Source organism: Eurypyga helias, unplaced genomic scaffold (assembly GCF_000690775.1).
Source record: "Eurypyga helias isolate BGI_N326 unplaced genomic scaffold, ASM69077v1 scaffold3587, whole genome shotgun sequence".
NCBI classification, from domain to species: domain Eukaryota; kingdom Metazoa; phylum Chordata; class Aves; order Eurypygiformes; family Eurypygidae; genus Eurypyga; species Eurypyga helias.
Window position 1 is genome coordinate 1 of NW_010259630.1, and position 21,894 is coordinate 21,894.

General features: G+C 45.3%; 1 protein-coding gene across 1 annotated transcript in view; it reads left to right on the top strand.

Annotated features, from left to right (window-relative positions):
* Window positions 1-9,733: 9,733 nt before the first annotated feature.
* The window catches only part of CDH8 (cadherin 8, type 2), a gene marked incomplete at its 5' end in the record, with an annotated part of 71,056 nt that continues 58,895 nt past the window's right edge, over window positions 9,734-21,894 (top strand). The window contains one exon of the mRNA XM_010154697.1: window positions 9,734-9,853. Coding sequence (XP_010152999.1) covers window positions 9,734-9,853 — 120 coding nt within the window. The remainder of the gene's footprint in view (window positions 9,854-21,894) is intronic.

Below are 21,894 nucleotides of genomic sequence, written 5' to 3' on the forward strand. Positions count from 1 at the left end.
CAGGAGCCCCCCTGCAGCCCCTCCCCAGCTACCACCACCCACCCCCCCCACCCTGATACAAGTTGGTACTGAGCCGTGAGCAGACGTTTCTGAGTACGCTCCGTTTCTCATGAGTCCTGATTGCAAGTGGCGGTTTATTTTTGTTGTTCTTAAACGACCTTAGTGAGCGGGGGGACCATGGGTGAAGGTATGATGGGGTTCTTCAGGGGTTAATAATCAAACCCTTTGGTTGCGCTGACTTAAAGCGTCCTGAGTGTACTAAGCTGGTTTGTTGACTTTATACAAAATTGCTCAAATCAGTGGGATTGCTCAGAATACCTCTAGCAACAGCAGGAGGTGCAGGAATGTTCCCATTCCGAAGTGCAGTTCTTCAAAACAAGACCTGAATGACCTGGGCCAGAGCGGGGCTGCTAACGTGCGGTGGTTTCTTACAGAAAAGCTGCTGCTGTTCCTCTCCACTGTCAGCACTTTGTCACCCTTTTTCCGTGTTGTGCTCCCGTGCATTCCCATTACACAGAGGGGCTCCTGCAGGTGACACGTAGAAGCTGAACTGCTCAAGGAAAAGCCGTTTGGATATGAATAGTCCTGGCTCCTTATGGAGTTCCATGCAGAGGAATAAACCTTCCTGTGCCATTCCCGCTTTTCAGGGCGAGGGTAGACGGACAGAGCTGTGTGTTGGTCATCTCAGAGCAGAGCAAAACCCCAGTAGCCTGGGTGCCCGCGTGCCTCGTCCTATCTGACCTACAGTGATGTGTCCTGCTGTTATCTTTCCCAGTGGTTCTTGTCTCATAGCCACAAGCTTCTTGCTCATGTAGCAGATACTCTGCTTCCGAAATTCCTTGTGGTTGCTTCCATTTTTGCTTACCTGAGACATCGTCACGTTTCGGTTCTGGGACTGTAGGAAAATAAGCCTTTGACTCAGGCTTCTTCTCCTTCGGTAGCAAGTTTAAATCTACTCTTAGCAAGGAGTTTTCACAGTTTTCCCAAATTTCCAACACCGCTGGGGTTTTGGTTGTTGGCTGTGGAAGTGTGCAGTTTCACGTGCCCAAGCAGCTACGCCTGTGACACCAGCCCGTTTGCTGGGCGGTGGATGATGCCGGCTGGGAACAGGCAGCTGGGACCAGGCAGAGCTGTACGGATTGCTGCCAGACTGGAGCTCTACGAAGTGAACGGAGCTGGGCTGGAACCTCTTCTCTCTGTTTCCATTGTGGGAACTGTAGACAGGTTCTAACCACAAGTTAGAAAGTTCTAGGCCAGAAAACTAAATTCAGCATGGTAATATTTCACAGGAACTTTCATTACTCTAAATTGCATCACTAGCACAGGAGGTTTAGCTTCAGAAGGCTGGGGACCAGTACTCCTCAAACTCTGGTAATGCAGATGGCCCGTGTCTGCTGTCTCTTTGATGGACACACTTGACATTTGGGAAAATGAGGTTCACATACAATTCAAAATCCATGTATTTGTGGCACTGGTCGTTCCCCACCCTCTCCGAATTGGTTCCTCTGTCTGTGTTTAGTTGCTGAGTCTGCAGCACTTCGCGTTTCTCCATGAGCAGGGGTGAGCAAGGGCCCGTGGAGCAGTGTCAGTCTGTGTCTCAGGAAGGAGCCCCTCGAGTGCTGCTGGGCAGCTCATTCAGCTCTTCCCTTTCCTGGGGCCCGAGCGGGCTCTGCTGCCATGTGCTAGCTCTGCAGGGCCCGAGGGGGTAATACTTCAGCCTGTTCTTCCAACCTGGATCACAGCTGCTGGCATGACAGGCTTCGCTCTGTCGAACAAGGCAAGCAGAGCACCGAGGCTGCAGGGTTACACCGGCCATTTTCTGCTTTCACAACAGGAAGTTATAAATGCCAGAATGTCTGCAGTAAACAGCCAGGGCTACTTTGCTATTTATTTATATTTTTTACAGTACACCTGAGCATAACCCGAAAGTTCCATCAACATCAGCATGCCTTACGGTACTCTTTTTCCCTGCTTGGAAACAGAGTGTACAGTGATCATCCCATGGTACTGTCTCTGCCTGGGGACCTCGCAGAAGGAATGCTGATGTCACTTGGTTAGAGACAAGCAGTCTTTCAAAAAGTCCTGAGCAAAGGAGTAGCTATTTCCCACCTCTCTCACAAATATCAATTAATACTCCGTAGTGAGGGTGGTATCTAAAGGGAGAATAAAAAAATAACCTGAAAAGAAAACATACTTCTTTAAGCCAAACATAAAACATATTTTGCTCTTCCACTGTTGCCTGTGATGTTCCAGACTGTATTCTAATCCTAACAAACAGCCAGCCAGGAGAATTTATAAAGGATTACCTGCAGGCTCTCTAATGGCACCTCTTTGTAAGTTGTAGCAAGAAAGAACTGCCAGCCTTAGCACTGGAAAGGCAGTATCCTTCCTTATTAGATCCACACAAGCTGAAGCCAAGCAGTAGGTAACATCAGCAAGCATGTTCGTGTTCTCTGTATCCCTGGATCTGAATATATTATACTTCTGATGTAAAACATTTTTGTTTCCAAAAGAACACGTTAAAAAGGCAGCATCAGAGTTCTAAAACAATTAGTTTATGCACAAAAAACCCTGTAAAATATGCAGCTTATTAGATTTCACAGCCATGCTTCCGACAGTCCTCATTATCCAGCTGTAAAATGCTGGAGGCTGCCAGCTTGCTCCATTGTCTGTGGGCTGTACAGGAAGCATTTTTCTCCTGTGCACAGCAAGCACCTTTCATACTTCTGCGGTTGCACATTTGCATACAATACATTTTCTGCATTTCCCTCACATGACAAAAAGAGTCCTTAAAAAGTGACGCACAAGCAGTGTAAAAACACAGTTGTGTTACATGTGGTATGATATTCAGTTGGCTGGAGATTTTGACCTGTACAAATATTGCATGATACTAAATTTTTTAAAGATTTCATTAACTTTCTAAACTATCTACTCTGAAAGTTGCATTGAGGAATATGTAACATGGAAGAAACAACTCTCCTTCCTCTTCTGCTTATGGAGCTAAACCGGACTTGGCATGTGAGAGGTCCATAAAAAGATTATTTCCTGGTGGAAACAGGGAACAGTTTTTTTCATTTTCCTGCGTGGCACTTTATAATTTCTTGTAGTGGTTATTTCTGACTGTTGGCCAAGCTGCTCCTGCCGGACTCTTTCAGATCCTTTTGTTGGGCAGATTTTTCAGGGGTTAGACCTTTTGGTTTATGCTGTCAGTTTTTTGGGGCAGCACCTGCCCCTTCCTGTAGGTCTGTAGAGTATGGGGTTCTCTCGTCTGTTTTCTGTGCATTCCAGTGATGTTACATAGGACTCCTTATATAAAACAAACAAGTGATGCTTTATTACTCTAATCTTTTAGATTATTGTAAATCTGAATATGAAATGTGTCAGTTGCAGGTTATTTCCGGAGGGGTGTACAGTTGTCTGAGTACCTAAGTGTAGGCAGGTGTTTATATATATGGAACACAATGTAAATGAACACAGAAGTCTTGGAAGATCTGTACTTGTGCTGTATTTCGCTGTGCCAGCTTTCACGCCTGAGGTTCCTGGAGGGTTAGTATTATAGACTGGTATCACCTATTTTGAGTACCTAAGAGAGTAGTCAAATGATTGATATTTAGACATTCATATTAGCTGGCTAGTTTTATTTGGATTCCTCTCTAGTCAACCAAAGAAGAAGGTTTCCATGAGAGGACAATATTGTCTTCTTCCCTTGAGGAGAGCAGAAAGCCTGTGCAACTAGGTATGTAATTTAGCCAGTTGAGCCTCAAACTGAGTATATGAATAACCCCTCTTTTCCTTCTTCCTTACCTTAATCATCATAAACAAGATCATGACAGCATCACAGTATTTCACTACTTAGAGTCAAATAAATTACAGCTGGGAAAGACAGATTACCCTATTAGTTAATCTTCCTGTCTTTCTAGGGTTTTCCCTTGGAATACATTATCTAGCATCCTGTGCAACAGAGTCAACTCTTCAGTGAGGAGGATTTGGTTATTTCCCTTGGGGAGCTATTCTTCCTTGTACAATTTCTCATTGTAAGGAAGCTTTTGTTATTGTTTCTCTCTCTGCAGAAGGTGAAGTCATGTACCTATGTCTGTATTTATATATTTCTCATCATCCACACATCAGTACTACATCTGTGAAGTACCCAAACCTGCTTTCTAGTTTCTCTAGCAGTGGCTGTATAGCAGGTTCCACCGTATCTATAACAGAATGCATTCTGGCCTTCCTGTCTCTCAGGTGTAAGTTGCCCAGTTTTCCTTTTGTGGACCATTCTGACCCATACCTCTACCTCTCACCATTGCTGAGGATGTCCTCTTCCACCTCCATTCATTTTTCATCACTGGAAGGGTCCGCTGGACGCCTAAAAAGCAGATTTAAGTCCTTACGCCCTGCCTGGTGCTGCTGCGGCCTAGGCCCTGCAGGCTGTGGGCAGCCAGGCCCTGCGAGCCACGGGAAGCCAGCTGGGCTTTTATTGGGCTTTTAGAGCTTTGGCGATTACATAGCTATTAATAGTAAAAATAGGTTCAAGTACTGGGGTAGGAGGGAAGAGTGAAGTAACACAAGATCTGCGCAAGGAGCCGAAACATAGAATCCTAGAATGGTTTGGGTTGGAAGTGACCTGAAAACCCCCCTCAGCCCCACACCCTGCCATGGGCAGGGATACCTTCAACTAGACCAAGTTTCTCCAAGCCTCATCCAGCCTGGCCTTGGACACTCCCAGGGATGGGGCATCTGCAGCTTCTCTGGGAACCTGTCCCAGTGCTCCCGCCCTCTCCGAGAAGAACTTCTTCATGTACATGCAACGTACCCATGTATATGATGTGTTTATCTGCACAGGCACCAGGCTGTGTGATTTAAAATACCAATAGGAATATTTTATGTACATATTTTGCATATGTTAACAAGTCCTGAAGTGCATTAGACAGAATTTTAGTCCATGTACATTTTCTTTATTTGTTTAATGAAATCCGTAATACATAGTTTCTGTGTTTAGAAATGGTCCAAGATAAGATAATTCAGGCTGATAAGTCTTAAAACCGTGTTTTTCTATTTAAAAAAAGATCCGCAACAATGAAAAACAAGAATAAGTTTCTTCAGCTTTGAGGCAGTAATAATTTACATGTCAAGAATTTATACAGGTTTTTATGAGATTATTGCAGTTTTATTCAATAAAAAATAGTTACCATGACAACAACTGTCATGCTACCTGTGAGATTATAGCAAAGAAGGACAGTGAAGAAAAGGCTTCATTTTGGAAGACATGCTTATCTGACCTGGCTGAATGCAAACAATGCTCTGCCTTGGCCACTGCTGCCCGCGCTGCTCTCGGCCAAGCTGACACCTGGGAGCCATGTGGAGCAGGTTCTGCTGACAAAACCAAAGCAGTTGGTAAATAAGGGCAGGTCTTTTTCATGCCAATATACTCTTAATGCCTGTCAGATTGGTAGTCAGCTCTTCCCAATGCAGTGGAGATTCTAGCCTGCCAGGATTGGGAAGGTAGGGGAGAGAGTGCAGGAGAGCCAAGGGCGTCAGGAAAGCAAAGGAAACCCAGAAGTCCCTGGGAAAATGAGAAAACTAGGCCCCACTGGGCTCCGTTCTGGCTGTATGTTTTCTGTTTACCAGCCATGACAATCTTTCAACAAGATGGTTGCTTCATTGAATATGGATTCATGTAAATTCTGGCACTGAATATGCGTTACCGCCCCTAGAACATGCAAGTTTGATTTTATTTTTTCCAGTGCATACATTTCACTGCCACACCACAAAACATGCTGTGCTGCTCCCCATGGCAGCGCACGCGTTTGTCTTTCTGACAAATGTGCAGAACCTGCACCCTGACTTGCACTTAAAAGCACAGCCGAGCCAACGGGAGAGCGCCAGCCAAGCACGCGTCTTGGTTTTACGATGGCTTTTAATCTGCGTTCGCCAGCTCTCTTACCTAGCCATATAAAATACTCCTGTCTTAATTGCATCCCTGATTGCTAGCCTGTTGCAAGGAGACGATGGGAAACCTGACACTGACAGGGTAAAACAATCAGCAATGCTTAATGGCCAAATCACATTAGAAATGTTCATTAATTAAAATCTGTTGAATCTCTTTGCAGTCCGTATTTAATCGCAGGGTCATTAGCATTGCAGAGCATACCCCTGGAAAAAATGCAGCGAGATTTGTATCTGAACATCTTAAAATGTGCCTCATCTATCGAAAGAAATGGTTTTGTCTTACATCAGGCAATATTAGGTACATAAAGAAAAAAGAAACAGTGATTATGTTGTTGGGCCAGATTATATAAGACTGCGATATTATTGTAATTAGGACAACAGTGACTTGGACTATAATAGTGGCTTTCTTGTAAAAATGGCACCATTTCAAATTTATAGTCTCTAGCTAAATGAGTTTGTTGTAGCATTGAGAAAGAAACTAAACACAAGCCAAATGCAGTCAAAATCGCACACCAGCACAAACCTTAGCTGTTTGTTGGAAAAACCCTGATGCTGTTTTTCAAAGAGTATTTACTTAATAAATACTCTTCCCTGCATTCTTACTGCTTTTTCAATACACATTTTTTATCTTTAAAACTTTAAGCACATTCTGCATGTAAAAAAAAATTTATATCGTGTAGTTCATGACTGCAGTGTCCGTACTGGAGTAAAATCCTACGTAAATACTATCTGCAGCTCTAGACCAGCGCATGGAGAGCTCTGCTGTGTTTGGGAGAGTGCCTAAACAACAGCCAGTGGGGGCTGTGAATTCCTTTTTTCTGCATTACTTTTCACCCTCCGTAATCTCTCCATTATGCTTTGTGTAATAAAAGGCTTCTGTCGCTTGTAGGAGGGGATGTGTTGCTGTGTCTTCGGGCCCCTCAGCATCTCAGACCAGGGCAGCACTGCTGTAGCATCTCTGCAGAGGGGCCAGCGTTTGCTCCTTCAGATGCTTCCTGTTGGCAGGGTGAACATACCAATGTGGCATGTTCCACACCTGGAGAAGATTGGATTCAAGGCATAAAGCAAAAAAACTCAAAAGGTGATAAAATTTAAACTGTGTAAAAGCTTAACTAATTTCAGTGGTGGCAGCGACTCCTTTCATTTCTGCTTTGTGATTGCTTACCGGTTTCAAACAATTTTCATCAATAAGATTGTTGGGAGGAAATGACGGAGTTTGACAGACCTTCTCAGAACTCTGCACGATGGTTGGAAACGAAGCGCTGAGCCACAGAGACTTGCAGTGGAAGAAATCGGCTTCTCGGAGCTGGGAGCGTGGTTTATTTTTCCTTCCCTTCCTCTGTTTTATTGGGCGAGATCGTTGTCACACTTCCGGTGACCTGTAAGGGAAAGAACAAGAAGGGTTTGTCATTTTTCCTCTTCTTTCGTTTCTATAAACAGTGGATGGGGATACTGACTATTATGTGTGGGTTTAATGTATGCATAAATTTCAGGTAAACTTGGAGCCTCAGTAAGTGGTTATTTTATATCACAAGAAAAGAGTTCTTGGGAGCTAAGCATCAGGATAGGAAGCAGTGGTAGACCTGGTTGCCTCTTTTTGTTGAGGTGTGTTCAACTTTAATGTCTAATGAACGCTTGGGATAATGGTGCTTCTATCAAAGAATCAGCATATCCATTTAAGTTTTGAAATCTTGAAATAAATGTCTGTAAAAGTCTTCAGGAATTCTCAGGTGAAATAAGAGAAGAATAGACGTTATATATCAGATCTTCCTAAACAAGCAATGTAATTATTTCTGCAGCTCTTTGAAATGGGAGCCAGCGAGGCAAATCAAACACCATCTCAAGGAAGTCAACAGCTTCACGTCTTTATTCGCCTTTGTGTGTGAAGTGTATAATGCCAAACAAAATAGAACAGCCTAGAGAAAACACTTGGACAGAAAGCCTCACTGCTCTGTGATGAGGCTTATCTCACTGCAGCCCTGCCCTGTCGCGTGGTGTCCTGCACAAACCCCTTCTGTCTCAGAAGGTGACAGCAGTTTGGCGCTCGCAGCTGCTCCCACCAAAACCTCAAACCTCACCTGCTGTTTCAGCCAGAGCCGGGTTGGAGAAAGCACCCACCTCTGCGCTGGTGCGTGGCAGCATGTGGGGGCCAGCGGCGAACTGCTGGGCCTGGGCATGGGGCAGGTACAGTGGGTAGGGCTTGGCCAAGGCCTTGCTCTCTGCAGGAACAACGTAGAGAGCTTGTAACCTGTGAGTTACGGGCGTCAGCCAACAGCCCTCGAATGCGTGAGGCCCTTCTCACAGCTCCATCTTCCTGTGCTTTGTACCAGCTGTGGGCAAGCCCCACGTGTCCTTTTCTTCTCTTCCCGCAGCAGCCCCACTCCAGCTCCCTAGTTCGTTTGTTCTCCGTAGCGTATGCCATGGCCCCTGGCTGTGCCCCAGCAATCCTGTTGTTCCCGTGCACCAAACCCCCCGCAATGTCAAGCACCAGAGAACTTCCACTCCATGCAGGTGTTATCCATCCCTCTAGACCCTCCAAATCCTGCCAGCCCTGTATCTTGCCCTGATGCTCAGAGTGGCCGGCTAGGAAAGCCTGAAATGTGAGCTGTTGGGGGATATGCAGATTACCTCTAAATAGACACGTGTTCCTCTAAATAATTTGCGGGTACTGTAATGCACAGGACTGCTGAACGCCGTGGCAGCAGTGTGGCGTGCAGAGAACGAAGGAAAGAGCCCAGCACAAGAACGTGCCCAGGGGAGCTCGTTCCCTGTAGTTTACTGGTCCTGTTCTGGAGGGGGGTGTAATCTGGTTTCAGCAGCACACGGAAGGGGAGAGGGAAGAGGAGGCTCTTTGTTGGCACATCCAGAAAGGGAGTACTTTGTTGGGTGCTGTAAATCTTGCCCTTTCTGAACCTAAGAAACATAATTCAGTCCTTAACCTCTCTCCTACTCTCGCTTTCTCTCCCTTTGTAGTTATTGTCTTTGTTGTTAGCCTAATTAATGTCATCATTATATTTTTAAGTCATCAAAAAACCCCTCTCTGCAGCAAGCTTAATGCAACCTACTGAATTTCATGTGACTTTGCTCCTTGCAGAAATGGAAAGTGCTGTGTAGCCTAAGGAATAAAAACGGAAATATCCTTGATTTTTCCCTCAATTTGTTTTTTGGACGGAGTGTGGGATTACAGCTGTGGCAGACAGTGGCCCCTTCCGTGGCAGAGGCTCGTGTCAGAGACAGTAGATGTTGTCCTGACTGTCTCTGTGGCCACATCAAGCCACTGCGATGGCTGCAAGCCAGGAGAAGCAGAAAGAACCCTTTTCCTCATTGCTTTCCCGTGCACTGTCTGTGGCTTGGCAAGGTTCTTTCAGATGTGATTTTGCAAATCTTAAATGCAACATACTATATTGTATTATTAACCTTGTATTTCAGATCCCTTTGATATGATTCCTTTGCAAATGCTTCAAGTCTACACAGATCTATCAGGTAGCTTTAAATGCATTCTACAAAGAAACCTTAAATAATACAGCTGCTGAGAAGCTTTTTCCTTTACCCAGGAATTCAGTCTGCTGGCATGTATCATCTCGAAGGAGAATGTTTTGTTTGTGTGCCACAAGTAATATTCTAGGTTGTTACTGATGTTTCTTCTTCTTTTATTATTGTCCTTCACCTCACAAATTTCTTACGGTTTTTAAGGAAATTATTTTTGGTTTCAAATGGTTTTATGAGTAAGCTATGCAAATTTCTAGCAAGAGTGTAAATGTTAATTGCATACATTCTTTTCCTTTAGGCACCTTTGTTACTAAAGTCACAGCTACAGATGCAGATGATCCAGTTTACGGAAACAGTGCCAAGCTGGTTTACAGCATCCTGGAGGGGCAGCCTTACTTCTCCATTGAGCCGCACACAGGTAGGCGCCGCCATGGGAGTCCCTGGGTGACGCTCGCCCACGTGCCCCTGCCTCTTGCCTGTTTCCTGTCGTGCCCTGCAGCAGGAGCGCGGGCGGATGTCTGTCCCCAGGACCTGTCTGGCTTGTACGCGCTTGTCTGATCACATGGAAAGTCCAGGGGAACCCTGCATGAATGATAATACATGTAAGGGCAGTGCTAATCCCACAGAATTGGGTACTGGAGCAAAAGTGAAGGGAGGGGAAATGCTGAGTGACTTAGAGCTGAGCAGGAGCTGAAAGACTTGGCAAGAGGAGTTTATGAGCACAAAGTGATTTTCAGTGGGAAGCTATAGTATTTCCAGTTAAAGTTTAGCTTGGGAATTTTAGTGAATATATTGTGTATTTTCGTAAGAGACGGTTTCTCTTTCTTGGTGGGATGGATCGGGAGAAAGAATGAACCTGATGCCGAGTATGGGTATGCAGTTTTGCTAACATGCGTTTTGGAGCACTTCCTTTCTCTGTGGCCTTACAGCCGTGAAAGCCATCTGAAAGGAGTGCCAATAAACCCGTTCCCTCTTGGTTCCTGTACACATGTCGTACTTGCAGCAAATTCATTTAGTTATGTCTGAGGAGGGATTTTCAAAGTGATTTAATATTATTTCTCATATTCTTTCACCTGTTACTAGAAGCTGTTTTCAATCACTGTGTCGAGCAGATGCGATGTCCCAAGGAGACCAAATACAGCTCATTTTAAAACATACAAAAACCCACCTAAAGTTACACGACCATGAAGGAGTGAAGCAGGCGTAAAAATTCTTGTCCTCATGCAGATTAACAAAATCAGGAAATAAATTTAAGCAGAAATTATTAAAAGATGCTTTTCATTGATTGGGTGCTAAATTTCCCCACCAACATTAAGCAGAATACTCTTAGACTCTTTGAGTCTGGAGGTTCTGTAGTTCTTTCTGGCGAGTTTGCATGAGAAAAGTGATTTCCCTTTCCTGGAAAGGCCCCAAGTTTCAGGGACTTTAGGTAAATAGTGTATGTTGATAAATACCAGTAGACTAGTGGATTAATCCATTAAAGTCTTTTCTTCTGGCTGAAGGACACCTGTCCTAAGTGTGAAAACAACCTCTGGAATGTGGGTCAGTATTTTATTTCATGCTGCCTGGAAACCAGAGTTTTGCAGAGAACAACTGTAGCCCAGCACAGTGCGAAACAGTAGCTTGTTTCAAAACTCAGTATGCCAGGAGGGTGTTGTTGGTCCACCCCCCCAGTCAGTGCTGGTTGATTTGTCATGAGGTATGTGGAGATACAACTCTGAACAGCCCCCTGACCATAAGGTATCAAAATGCATGATTTGCTTTTCTTTAATATTAGGGATTACTGCATGCAGTAATGACTTCAGTTAGCTGTCCTAATCAGAGAGGGGTTAGCTGTGGAGTCTTTCTCCGTTCCTACTAGGGAAAGTTAGTACTTTAGCAGGGGAGCTAAGTGTATTCTCCCTTTACACAGAAGATTTTCACTTACTTCACACAAAACCAGACTGAAAGAATTATTCAAAATGTAAGAAATTGTTTAATTTCACTCAGCTTTATTATTTGTATTGTGTTAAAACCTTATGCTTAATCCAATGAAGTAACTATTCATCACCTGCGAAATGATTTCCATTCTCATGAAAGTCAGAGAAAACTCCAAAGCTCTTTGGTGAACCTGAAAATCATTATTTTTCTCCTGTTTCACTAGCAGTAAATTCCCCCTCCTACCTTCATTTCCAGTTACAAATATCCCCTCGCGTAGTAGTTCCGCTGCCATGAAAACGACATGGGAGTTTCTGAAGGGAATTTAATCGGCACAAATTCAGCTGTGGCCATGCTGCAGTCCCTGAGTAAGTGGCTTCGTACTGTGGAGCTGCTCCTGAACGTAGCTGGTTTGAGATTCCCCATTTTTCTAGATCACTGGAGAGCATCAGCTGTGTTCTCTAAAGCGTTGCAATGGAAGGGGTTTATGCACTGGCCCCGTCCCCTGCTCCTTGCCGTCTGTAGGCACCTGTGCTGTAACTACCACCCCCCTCACAGCTGCCTGCCGGAGGGTGCCTTAAAGGCTGAGAGTGCAGTTGTTTCGGTGGTTTTGGATGGATCTGCCCATCGCCTGTAACGTGTCAAACCTGCAGGCCGTGTTCCTGTGTCGGAGACGTGTCTCCCTTCGCTTACTTTCCTGAACGTCGGGTTGTGTAGAGCCCTCCAGCGCACATTGGCTCCTCACCTGGAAACAGCAAATACACATGGGAGCGTACTCATTACACAAACTGGGCGCAGGTGGGCAGGTAGAAACTGCAGCCTTCTGTTGTACAGGGTGAAAAGATCCCTGTAAACCCGGCAGCCGTCTGGTTGGGGTTCTTCTGAAGAGAATGTGGATTTTAGGAAACGTAAGGAGCTCTGCAGCAGGTTTTCTTGGGAACACCACAGTTTTGGAGCAAGGGCATGATAATGTTCATTACATACCAGAGAGTTTTACGGGTCGTTATGTGCCTAGATGTCTCTAGATGCCAATGCTGCGCTGCTCATACAGCTACGACTTTGCAGTAGCTTGTAATATTTCACCTCTTCGAGGCAGTGGCGCATAAAGCGCGTGCGCTGATTTAGCAGCCGTGTAATTTGGACAGGCGTGCTGTTACCAGGGCCAGGCAGAGCGGAAGTGCGTCTTAACAAGAAGAAAATGTCCACAGCAAATAGTAAATATGAGATGTTTGATTGTTTCTTTCTATTTATCCAACCTTAGCCGGGTGAACCATCACAACTAACACTTGTTTCCTCTCGGTAGCTGGCCAGGAAAACGCATTATCTTACACATTTGTGTGTAGCACTCGGGAACCCCCGTGGAAGGTTTCACATGGGTAGGCGTTTGGGTACTACTGTGAGGGTGTGCGCATTGAGGCAGAACGGGCAGACGTAGTAGTGTCTTAGCAAAGCAAAGCTAAAAGCCATCCTGCAGGTGTGGTAGATATTTTAGCGTTTGGGGGTTTCGGGGGGAGGGAGGAGGCGAGGGGAATGTGTGTCTAACACATGTTCTCTGTGTTACATTCCATCAGCACCCCTGCTAGCTTGAAAGCCTTCCCAGTTGGATTGAACCAGAATTGTTGCTCAACACAGATACTGTGTCTGGAGTTGTGTCTTTCCCAAAACGCCACGCTGCTTTAAGAAATGGGCTGAAGTGATCCCCTTAAGAATGTAACTATTTTCTGCCCTTCTTGGGGGTGTATCAGATGTTACCAAAAGTACAGCTACTTACAGCTGATCTGCTTACTATTTTTCTAGATGACTGTCCTTTTATTAGCTTTTATGATGAGAAATTAAGACTAGATTTACCCCTGTGCAGCTACCAGCACCAGGGCAGGCATGGATAGGCTGTGTTGCTTTTCACTTTGTTGTTTCTGGCTCAGACTAAAGATTGTCTGACCTTGCCGCTTTGTTTTGGTGGTATGGTGAGAGCTGGCCGCCAGGAATAATCCTAGTCATGCCTCCTGATTCCTCTCCCTTGTGTAGTTCTCCGAACCAGAGAAGGTAGCAGGGGCACAGAGTATGGCTTCATGCCTGTGGTGCAAAGGATTGCTGCACCCAAACCTGAGGAATGCAGTTGCTTCTCTTGTGCGTTTTTGTTCCTGCAAACTTGTCGTTAACTCGGTGTAGTCCTTCCCTGAATCGCACTCTTGGGTGAAACACTGACATTACTTTCAACCTCATTGCTGAAATGACTCTGTAATGCTGGGTGCACAGAAATAAGTACTGGTAAGTGACCCATAAACGAATAATTTTCCATTACCTGAGATGAAAAATGCATATACTTCTGCAGGTCTGTTTGCCAGTTCTTCTCTATGAGTTATAGACACATGAAAGAAGGTAATTCAGAAGTTATTTTTCATTTGCTGCTCTGAGTGTGGCTTAGGGTAAATGCTTTTTTGATGGCTTGTTCTGAATATTTTTCGCTTTTCTTAGGTGAATTTTAATAGGACCACTGGTTTATTGAATAAAGAGTAAACATAAACAATACATTACAAAGATAAAGATTTTCTACGAGAGGCTGAACTTACAGTGTGATGACATAAGATTAGTAACGAATCTCACGGTGGACTAAAATATATTCCATCCATCATTATTGTTACATCTGAGTAACTGATGTTGGATTTCCTGACTGGTGTGTGTTATTTCTACAGGTACAAAAGTTGTATGTGTTCTCTCGTAATCCAGATAATGACAATCAAAATGCTGGGAAGGAGGTTCCTTAAGACTGCTAAAAGTAGCTAAAGTACACTCCTCACTTTTAAGCTTTCCCAAGGATATAAAACCATGACTGTCAGCTTTAAAATGAGATTATCTTAATGGCACATAATCAGAGGTGACACTGTGTTCTGCAGTATAGGAATGAAAATACATCCTCCGCTGAGTCTGACTTATTTACATTTCACATGAACTTAAATAATGTCACTCCTAGACATACCTGAAACAGTTACATGAACAGGGCAGATGACGCCAAACACCCTACTGCACTGGAAAATGCATTGTACTGTTCAAGCATAAGGTCTTACTGTATATGAAAAGAAATAGACTTTAAGCACTGCCGTCTTGGATGTAGTCATTTGGTATAAAGCCAAAGTTCGAGCTAGGGAAGCTGAGATGAATAGAAGAGTCAGGAGACCTCGAAAAGCAAAGACACTCCTCACAGAATGTGGATATTTCTTTGGAGAATGAATAATTGATTTGGTTTCTATACTTAGCTGCAACTTCCGGGTGATAGTGCACATGCTTTAATCAACAGAGCTTTTAATGATTCGGTATATGGCCCTCTCTGGACCACGGTGTTGAACCCTGTGGTTCTGGAATCAGAACATAAATGAGCGGGGCCTGGGAGGAGGGAGAATGGCATTCAGCACGACTCAGGTTGGAATCTCTCACTTCTGCTTGCAGTCTAACTTGAGATCTAACTCCCGCTCAGCAGAGCCTTTCTAAGTACTTCAGCTTCTAAAGAGTTTAGATGAAACCCTCATGGGATTTCGGTAGAGAAGAGCTTGTTGAGCGTTCCTCAGAGCCTGGACTGAGCTGCTGCTTTCCAGCCCCGTTTATTACCTAGTGCTGCTGGGACACCCCTGCCACTTACGGTGGAGTCGAACTCATCTCTGAGCTCAAACCATTGTAGGGGGGCATGGGCAGATGTTGTTCTGCCTTAGCAAGTGAAGATTCCAACTCCTTTCCCAGTGGGGAGGGCAGGGCCATGCTGCCCAGAGTGCAGCATTCCCAGGGCACAGCATCGGCTCCAACACGTGCAAGGATTTCTGCAGTTTATACTGGTCACATCTGTTGCAGCACCGTCTGCTGTCGTGACAGCACTTGATGCACTGAGGCGATAGGCTGAAAACAGAGCATTTTCAAACCAGTGCAAGCCTTTTTGTGTCAGCGTGCACCGTGTGTCCCTTGCAACCTCAGCAGCTGCAGTAAAGTGTTTGTACAGGGATTTGCTGCAATTCCAAGTTGTCCTGGTGACGCAGGAGAGAGCTGTACTGACGAGCTGCTCGTGCAGCAGACATGAGGGGCAGCCCTACAGCTCTTGCTGTTTACCTAGAAGTATGAAGTGCAGCTGTTAACGGGTAAGGGGTGTGGGATTGGGTCCTTCAGTAGCAGCAAGACTTGACTTTTCTGGTTAATAAAGGAAGTATGCATTCACTGCAGAGGTGTTTTTAAACAGTTGTAGAATCCCAGGATGGTTTGGGTGGGAAGGGAACTCAAAGCCCACCCAGTCCCACCCCCTGCCATGGGCAGGGACACCTTCCACTAGAACAGGTTGCTCCAAGCCCCGTCCAGCCTGGCCTCGAAGACACCTTTTGGTGGTCTGCAGTTGGTAGGGAGTGTGGCCTTGAGACCAACACAGATTGGGTTTTGAAAAAAGAGTGATTTCTCCTACGAGGGCTTATCTAATAATAGCAGTAGCAATGAAACCCTGATACCGCACATTTCTTGCATTCCAGAGCAATACCCCGATCTTAGAAAGCTGGTGAGATAGTTAGGGCTTAACCATTTTCCCCATGCTGAGCAGGAAAATGGGGGCTACATATCTGAATAATGTCATGCTGCAAGAGCCTGAATTAGTGAGAGCAATTTGAACTGCACAGCTAGATTTGGGCAGCATCTGAAAAAGAATCCAAGGCTACTTTCTGCAAAGTGTCTACTGTAATTACAGGTATTAGAGGATCATTAAAAATAAAATCCTGAGGAAGCAGGGTCGTGAATGCAGTGCAGAATGTTTATTTACTGCATTTATTTGCAGTTGGTGAGGGGGATCTTTTCACTGTTCCCAGGGATAAGGGAATGGCTGGTAGGCAGAGATGAAAGCTTTCTGCCCATGCTGTGCAGCCCAGGTACAGGTTTGTCTGCATTAAGGAGGCAGTACTAGGGTAGGTGTTACCTGGACACAGCCTGTGTGACACCCAGAACATGCAATGGGAGGCAGTTGGTGTTCATTTACACACGGTGGCAAACTTGCAAGGTCTCCTTCGAATGAAAGCAGGATCAGAAAACACAAAAATGGGAGTAATATGGGCTGGAAAAGAAAACAGAGTAGATCGTAGGTTACACAAGAAACAAAAGAATTAATGAAAAGATCCTGGACCCTCGTCTCACAGGTCAGCAGAAAGGCAGGCAGTGCCATCCTCCCCCCAGAGTTTCGAACTGTGAATGTGGTGATAAAATGCATACCCTGTTAGCGTCTCTTAAAAATGCAGAAATAGCACAGCGTCACTCCGCATCGAATGGTACCACGTAGTACTTGGTGCCTCACCTAGCCAGTACTGCCACTGTGATTCCATTGAGGATTTGAGCTGCATCTGCATCTGGATGCAGTACAGACAGCTCCTGGAACTGATATTTTTTCTAGAGAGTCAGCCAACTTTGCTCAAGACGGCAGATATTCTTGTTGTCTTGCTAAAATGAAAGCCCATAGGCTGTAGAACTAAATAAGAAATGAGAATACTTGATGATATTTTTGATCAAAATGATTATGATTTTTAGGAAGGGTAAACTGAATTGAAAACAGTGGGTCAGTATGCCTGAACCACATCAGCCAAGTACTAGCGCTTGTTTTAATTTTCAAGACAGTTAGTTGTGATCTATTCGTTTTGGGGGGATTATGGTACATGTTTGCCACAGATCTCCAAGTGAACCTTTTTTTATGGACTGCTAAAACATCAGTGAAGTCAGTGCCCTTCATGGGAATACAAGGAATGCATCTCTCGGCTCTCTGAAGAAATTGCAGGATTGATTTTTCAGGAGTTTGGGTCCTAGATGACTGTTACATTTAATAAGAGCCTCCACCAAGATTATAGCTTGACAGGAAGATCATAGCAATTACTTAGCTCTTCCACAGTGAACAAGGGAAAGTTCCAAAGTCCGCAGGTTGAAATAGCAGGAACCCCTCATCAGGATGTGGGGGATGAATACCATCCTTAAGAAAGGCTTTTCAGGGCCAGGTTCCAATTTTGCATAGTGCTTGCTTGGTTTTGTTCCATATCCTCAGTTATGATTATGTGTGGTTTCATCATAGTACCACAAAGAGATACGTTAAAAAATGGAAAGTGAGAAGTGAAAACCAGATCCCTCTTTCCGTTGCTCCTTTTGCTTCTCCCTCTTCATCAGCCACAGCCTCTGACTCGCTGCTTCCCCCCTCCCGACCATTTCCAGTGTGAGACAGTGGATATTCTTCCAGACGGGACTTTGCGAGTGGCCCCTGGGCTTGCGTTTTAACCGATGCGGGTCCTGAGGCAGAGCGTGCAAATTGTCAGTGTGTGTGTAAGGACCACGGAAAAGCAAATCCCACTCGGCAGCTGTTTTATTTGCTGTTGAGCAGCGGGAGACCAAGAGCTGTTTAGGAACAGCAACTCAGCCCAAACAAAAGTACTTCCAGTGTCGAGGGTGTTTCCATTCGCTGAAGAAACAGATTACGTCTTTATTTCTTCACCTTCCAACCTGCTTCCTGGGCTTTCCAGCTTCAGTCGGAGGAGCTGTTCCCAGACTTGTGCAGGTACCTGTTCGGTGCTGCTGCCACATCTCCACTGACCGTTCTTGCGGGTTTGAGGGCGGTGAAACATTTTGGAGTAGGTAGGGATAAAGCCTTCTCTTTAAAAATACTGAGGGAGGGGACGACAGGTGAGAATGCAGTGAGCGCCCCTGCCCCAGAACAGCACCAGGTTTCGCTTTCTCGTTCTGCACAGATGTTTGAGAGGCCTGAAAGACCTGCAGCGGGGGCAATACTGCGGATTATCATAGAATCATAGAATGGTTTGGGTGGGAAGGGACCTTAAAGATCATCCAGTTCCAACCCCCCTGCCATGGGCAGGGACACCTTCCACCAGACCAGGTTGCTCAAAGCCACATCCAGCCTGGCCTTGAAGACATCCAGGGATGGGGCATCCACAACATCTCTGGGCAAACTGTTCCAGTGCCTCACCACCCTCTCCGGGAAGAATTTCTTCCTGATATCTAATCTAAACCTCCCTGTTTTCAGTTTGTACCCGTTACCCCTTGTCCTGTCACTACAGGATTCTACGGGCAGCTGTCGTCTGGCGCCTACCCTCGCAGTCCCCCAGCGCTTAACTGGAATCTCCCTTGCTGCGACGTAAACCCATTTCGTGGTTTATATTTTAGGCCCATCGTTTCTTCTCTTATGCCCAGTGGAAAAGGAGAGTAGCTCCCAGTAGTTTTTAGATATTTGGCTGTAAAGTCTTTCCTCAGACTCCCCTAACTGTATGAACGGACTTTTTTTCCAAACGGGACACAGCGTTCCGGCTGCAGCCTTGGCAAGATGAGTGAGCTGGAAGGATTATTCCACAGTTCTTCCCTGTAAGGTACCAGCTGATAGAGCAGGAATTGTTTGAGGATTTCATCAGCAAAACGCTGTTGACTTGTATTTGGCTCATTTTGAGTCCACATTCTTTCCTGTTTTGGGAGTCATCTGCTCTGTTGTAATTGTGAAGTTAACTGTTTCACCCACACAGAATACTTATTACTTGCCAAACTTAGTTGCATCCTGCTTTTTTATACTATCCCATTTGTCAAAATTGTTTTGAACTCTAATCCTGTTCTTCCAGTACTTGCAGTGGCTCCCAACTTGGTGCTGTCTGAAAGGCTTGGGGAGTCCTTCCAGGCTTGCATCATTCAGGATCCGCTGAGTGACGCTAGAAGAGAACAAGCCCTGTGAACCACTTCATCCATCTCTCCACTTTGACAGTAAACAGTGATAACTGTTCTGAACACAGTTCCAACCAGGATCTGCCTGCCTTACGTTAGTTCAGGGTCATTCTCATCCCTCACTTTCGAACTCCTGTTGGGCACGTGCCATTTTCATCCGTCAGGGCATGCGGAGAGTGCTTACTGTTTTGGTCTGGGTTTGTTTCTGGGCTGTAGCGGAGTAGAGCAGGTTGAATGCTCAGTGAGTTGATGCTGTGTGCTGCATGTGCTCAGGGTCTGGGCAGCCAGAATCGCTTTCTAAAAAAGAGATGGAAAGTTTCGGCACCCCCTGTGAGCCCAGCCTGGGAGCTGGTGAGTACAGCAACGGCACAAACTCAGCCTCGAAACCCTCTGTGCATAACTCTGTCTCGGTGACGTTACGTAGGTGAGGGAGGAGCTTTTTCTGTTTATTAATTTGCCTCGTAAGAGACACCGACACTTCTCTCTTGCTGACCTGTCTTCTATAGATTCTGTGTATGGAAATACTGGTGGTAACAATCACCCTTTGCAATTTGGATATATTTGATGTTTAAAACCTTCAGCTTCTCTTACACTAATTCAAACAGTAAACTTTTTAGCTTTTTATTGTGTTTGAAATTGAAACTTGGCTCTTAGCTTCTGGTAAATGGTTTAGGAACTGAGACAGCAGAGAAAAATATGTATAAAACTATTGAAATAACAGGTTGTGTCTTTATACAGAAAGATCCCCAAATTTTTATGTCTTAAGTCAGAAAGTATAATCCTGATTTAGTCACTTTTTAAGGTATTTAATCTTCCTGATACCTTTCAAACCATAGACAAGGGCTAGACTATTCCATACATCAAGAGGCAAATTAAAATACATGTCTGGGAAAAATCATCACTTTATTGAAACAATTACCTCGTCTCAGAGGAAACTACAGAATACAAAATGTGGCATCTTAGACAAGTCATCCGTAGGCCAGACTTAGCTATGTCAGTTAATCTAAAAAAACCCCAAAACTGTCTAAATAATAAAAATAATGAAGAAATAAATATGGTATGCTTCTTACAAGGCCCACTGAAATAAGGATTCACCGATTTATTGAATCAGCTCTATTAGTGAAAAAAATTAATGTGGACTGAATTCTAATACCCTAAGTTTGCATTTGCATCCTTTCTGTGAGTCAGCCTGTTTATAACAATAGAATTATTCACAGAATGCATCATTATTATTCCTAAAGAGTAAACCAGTCAGTCCAGACCAGTCACAACTGTGAAATGCTTGTACAAACAAATGGCATATCCCCCCTTAACCAGGCTGCCCTGGAGGAAATGGCCCTACTCCCTTACTGGACGTTGCACCTGGCATATCTGATAAGTGAGTATTATTGGTGCCTGCTGGGTTTCACTGTTCCCCTGTTCTCATTCACAGAATTTAACAGCAGCATATTCTCCAGTGTTTGGCAGACTAAATGGTGTCCCCTCCTGTAGAATAGTACAGAATAGTTAGATTACATGAACACTGTGCTTCAGGGCTGCTTCCTGGGGTTTGCAAGCGCTGGATCACGTATTTGCCAGGGCTCTCCAGGGAGTTCAGCTGTGGCACTTCAGCGCTGCTGGCTGCGGCCGAGGTGAGCTCTGGCGCTGACACGAGCTGCTGTGTGCCCCTCCTGTCCTGGAGCTGCTGTGGGCTGGGGCTCGAGGCTAGCCCCCACCTGTGCTACATCTGCACCCCATCTCCTGTTTCCTCGTTTCCGATCCAGATCCAGACCCTCTGGATACTAAAATGCATCTCTGTTAATGATAAAATACATCTCGATTAATGATGAAGCCTGGGAACTTTCCCTTACTCACCCCAAATACATTCGTAGGTCATCTCAGCGTTTCAGCCAGTGTCATTTCTAGGCAGCGTGTTTAGTCGAAACTGCGCCCTGTGTGAGAAGAAGAGGAAAGGAAGTTCGAAGTCTCCAGTGATTTGAAGACCCAGTGAGGCAATCAAACCAGATTGGCAGGAAGTAGTGACTGACATCTACAAAACTCCTGACAGTACGTAGCAAGGGGCAGGTAGAAAACAGCGCAGCGCGAGGGCTGATGGAACGTGCGACAGGGCCGGCAGCAGGTACGTGTGACCAGGGCGTGAACTTGGCTGCTGGATTCAGCGCGCCGCCTTAACAAACACACAGTGCAACCCGGAACTCTTACCATTCTCTTTTCCCGAGCTCCAAAGAGTTGGGGAGTTCCTGTCGGCGTCTGCCCATAGCGCGTGTCCCTCAGCTCTACTCGGGCAGGCCCATGGAAAGACGCCCTTCGTGCCTTAGAACCCTCCAGCACCAGGGCTTGCAGGAACCCTGCCACGGGGGGGTTCGGTTCCCCCTGGCACTTACACTTCGCTTAACCACAGAGACAGTTCAGTCGCTTGAGCTTTGTGCTCTCTTCTCACAGGTATTTTCAAACACAGAATTCAAAAACAGGATCAGAAGGGAAAAAAAGCCATGTTGCAATCTAATGCTTAAAGCTGGTTTCCCTGTGTGTAGTGGGACTGTAGTTATTGTCGTTCCGATGGTGGACGTTACTGGGCTGTGATGGACACCTTTTCAGTTTACCATCAGACATTCAGTGTTGTGCCTCCCGTGCCGAACGGTGTGCAGGTAGTAGCACGTTGAAAACAAGATGTTTGGTTTTATTTCTTCTGTTGGAAGCCCACAAAATGTTGAGGAGTTTCCAATGGAACTGGCCCCATATTTAGTTGGACTGTCCCTTGCAGGCATCTTCCTGTTGGCCCACTGACATGTTAGATTTTGATACGCTACGGGTCATTTTCATTCTCTG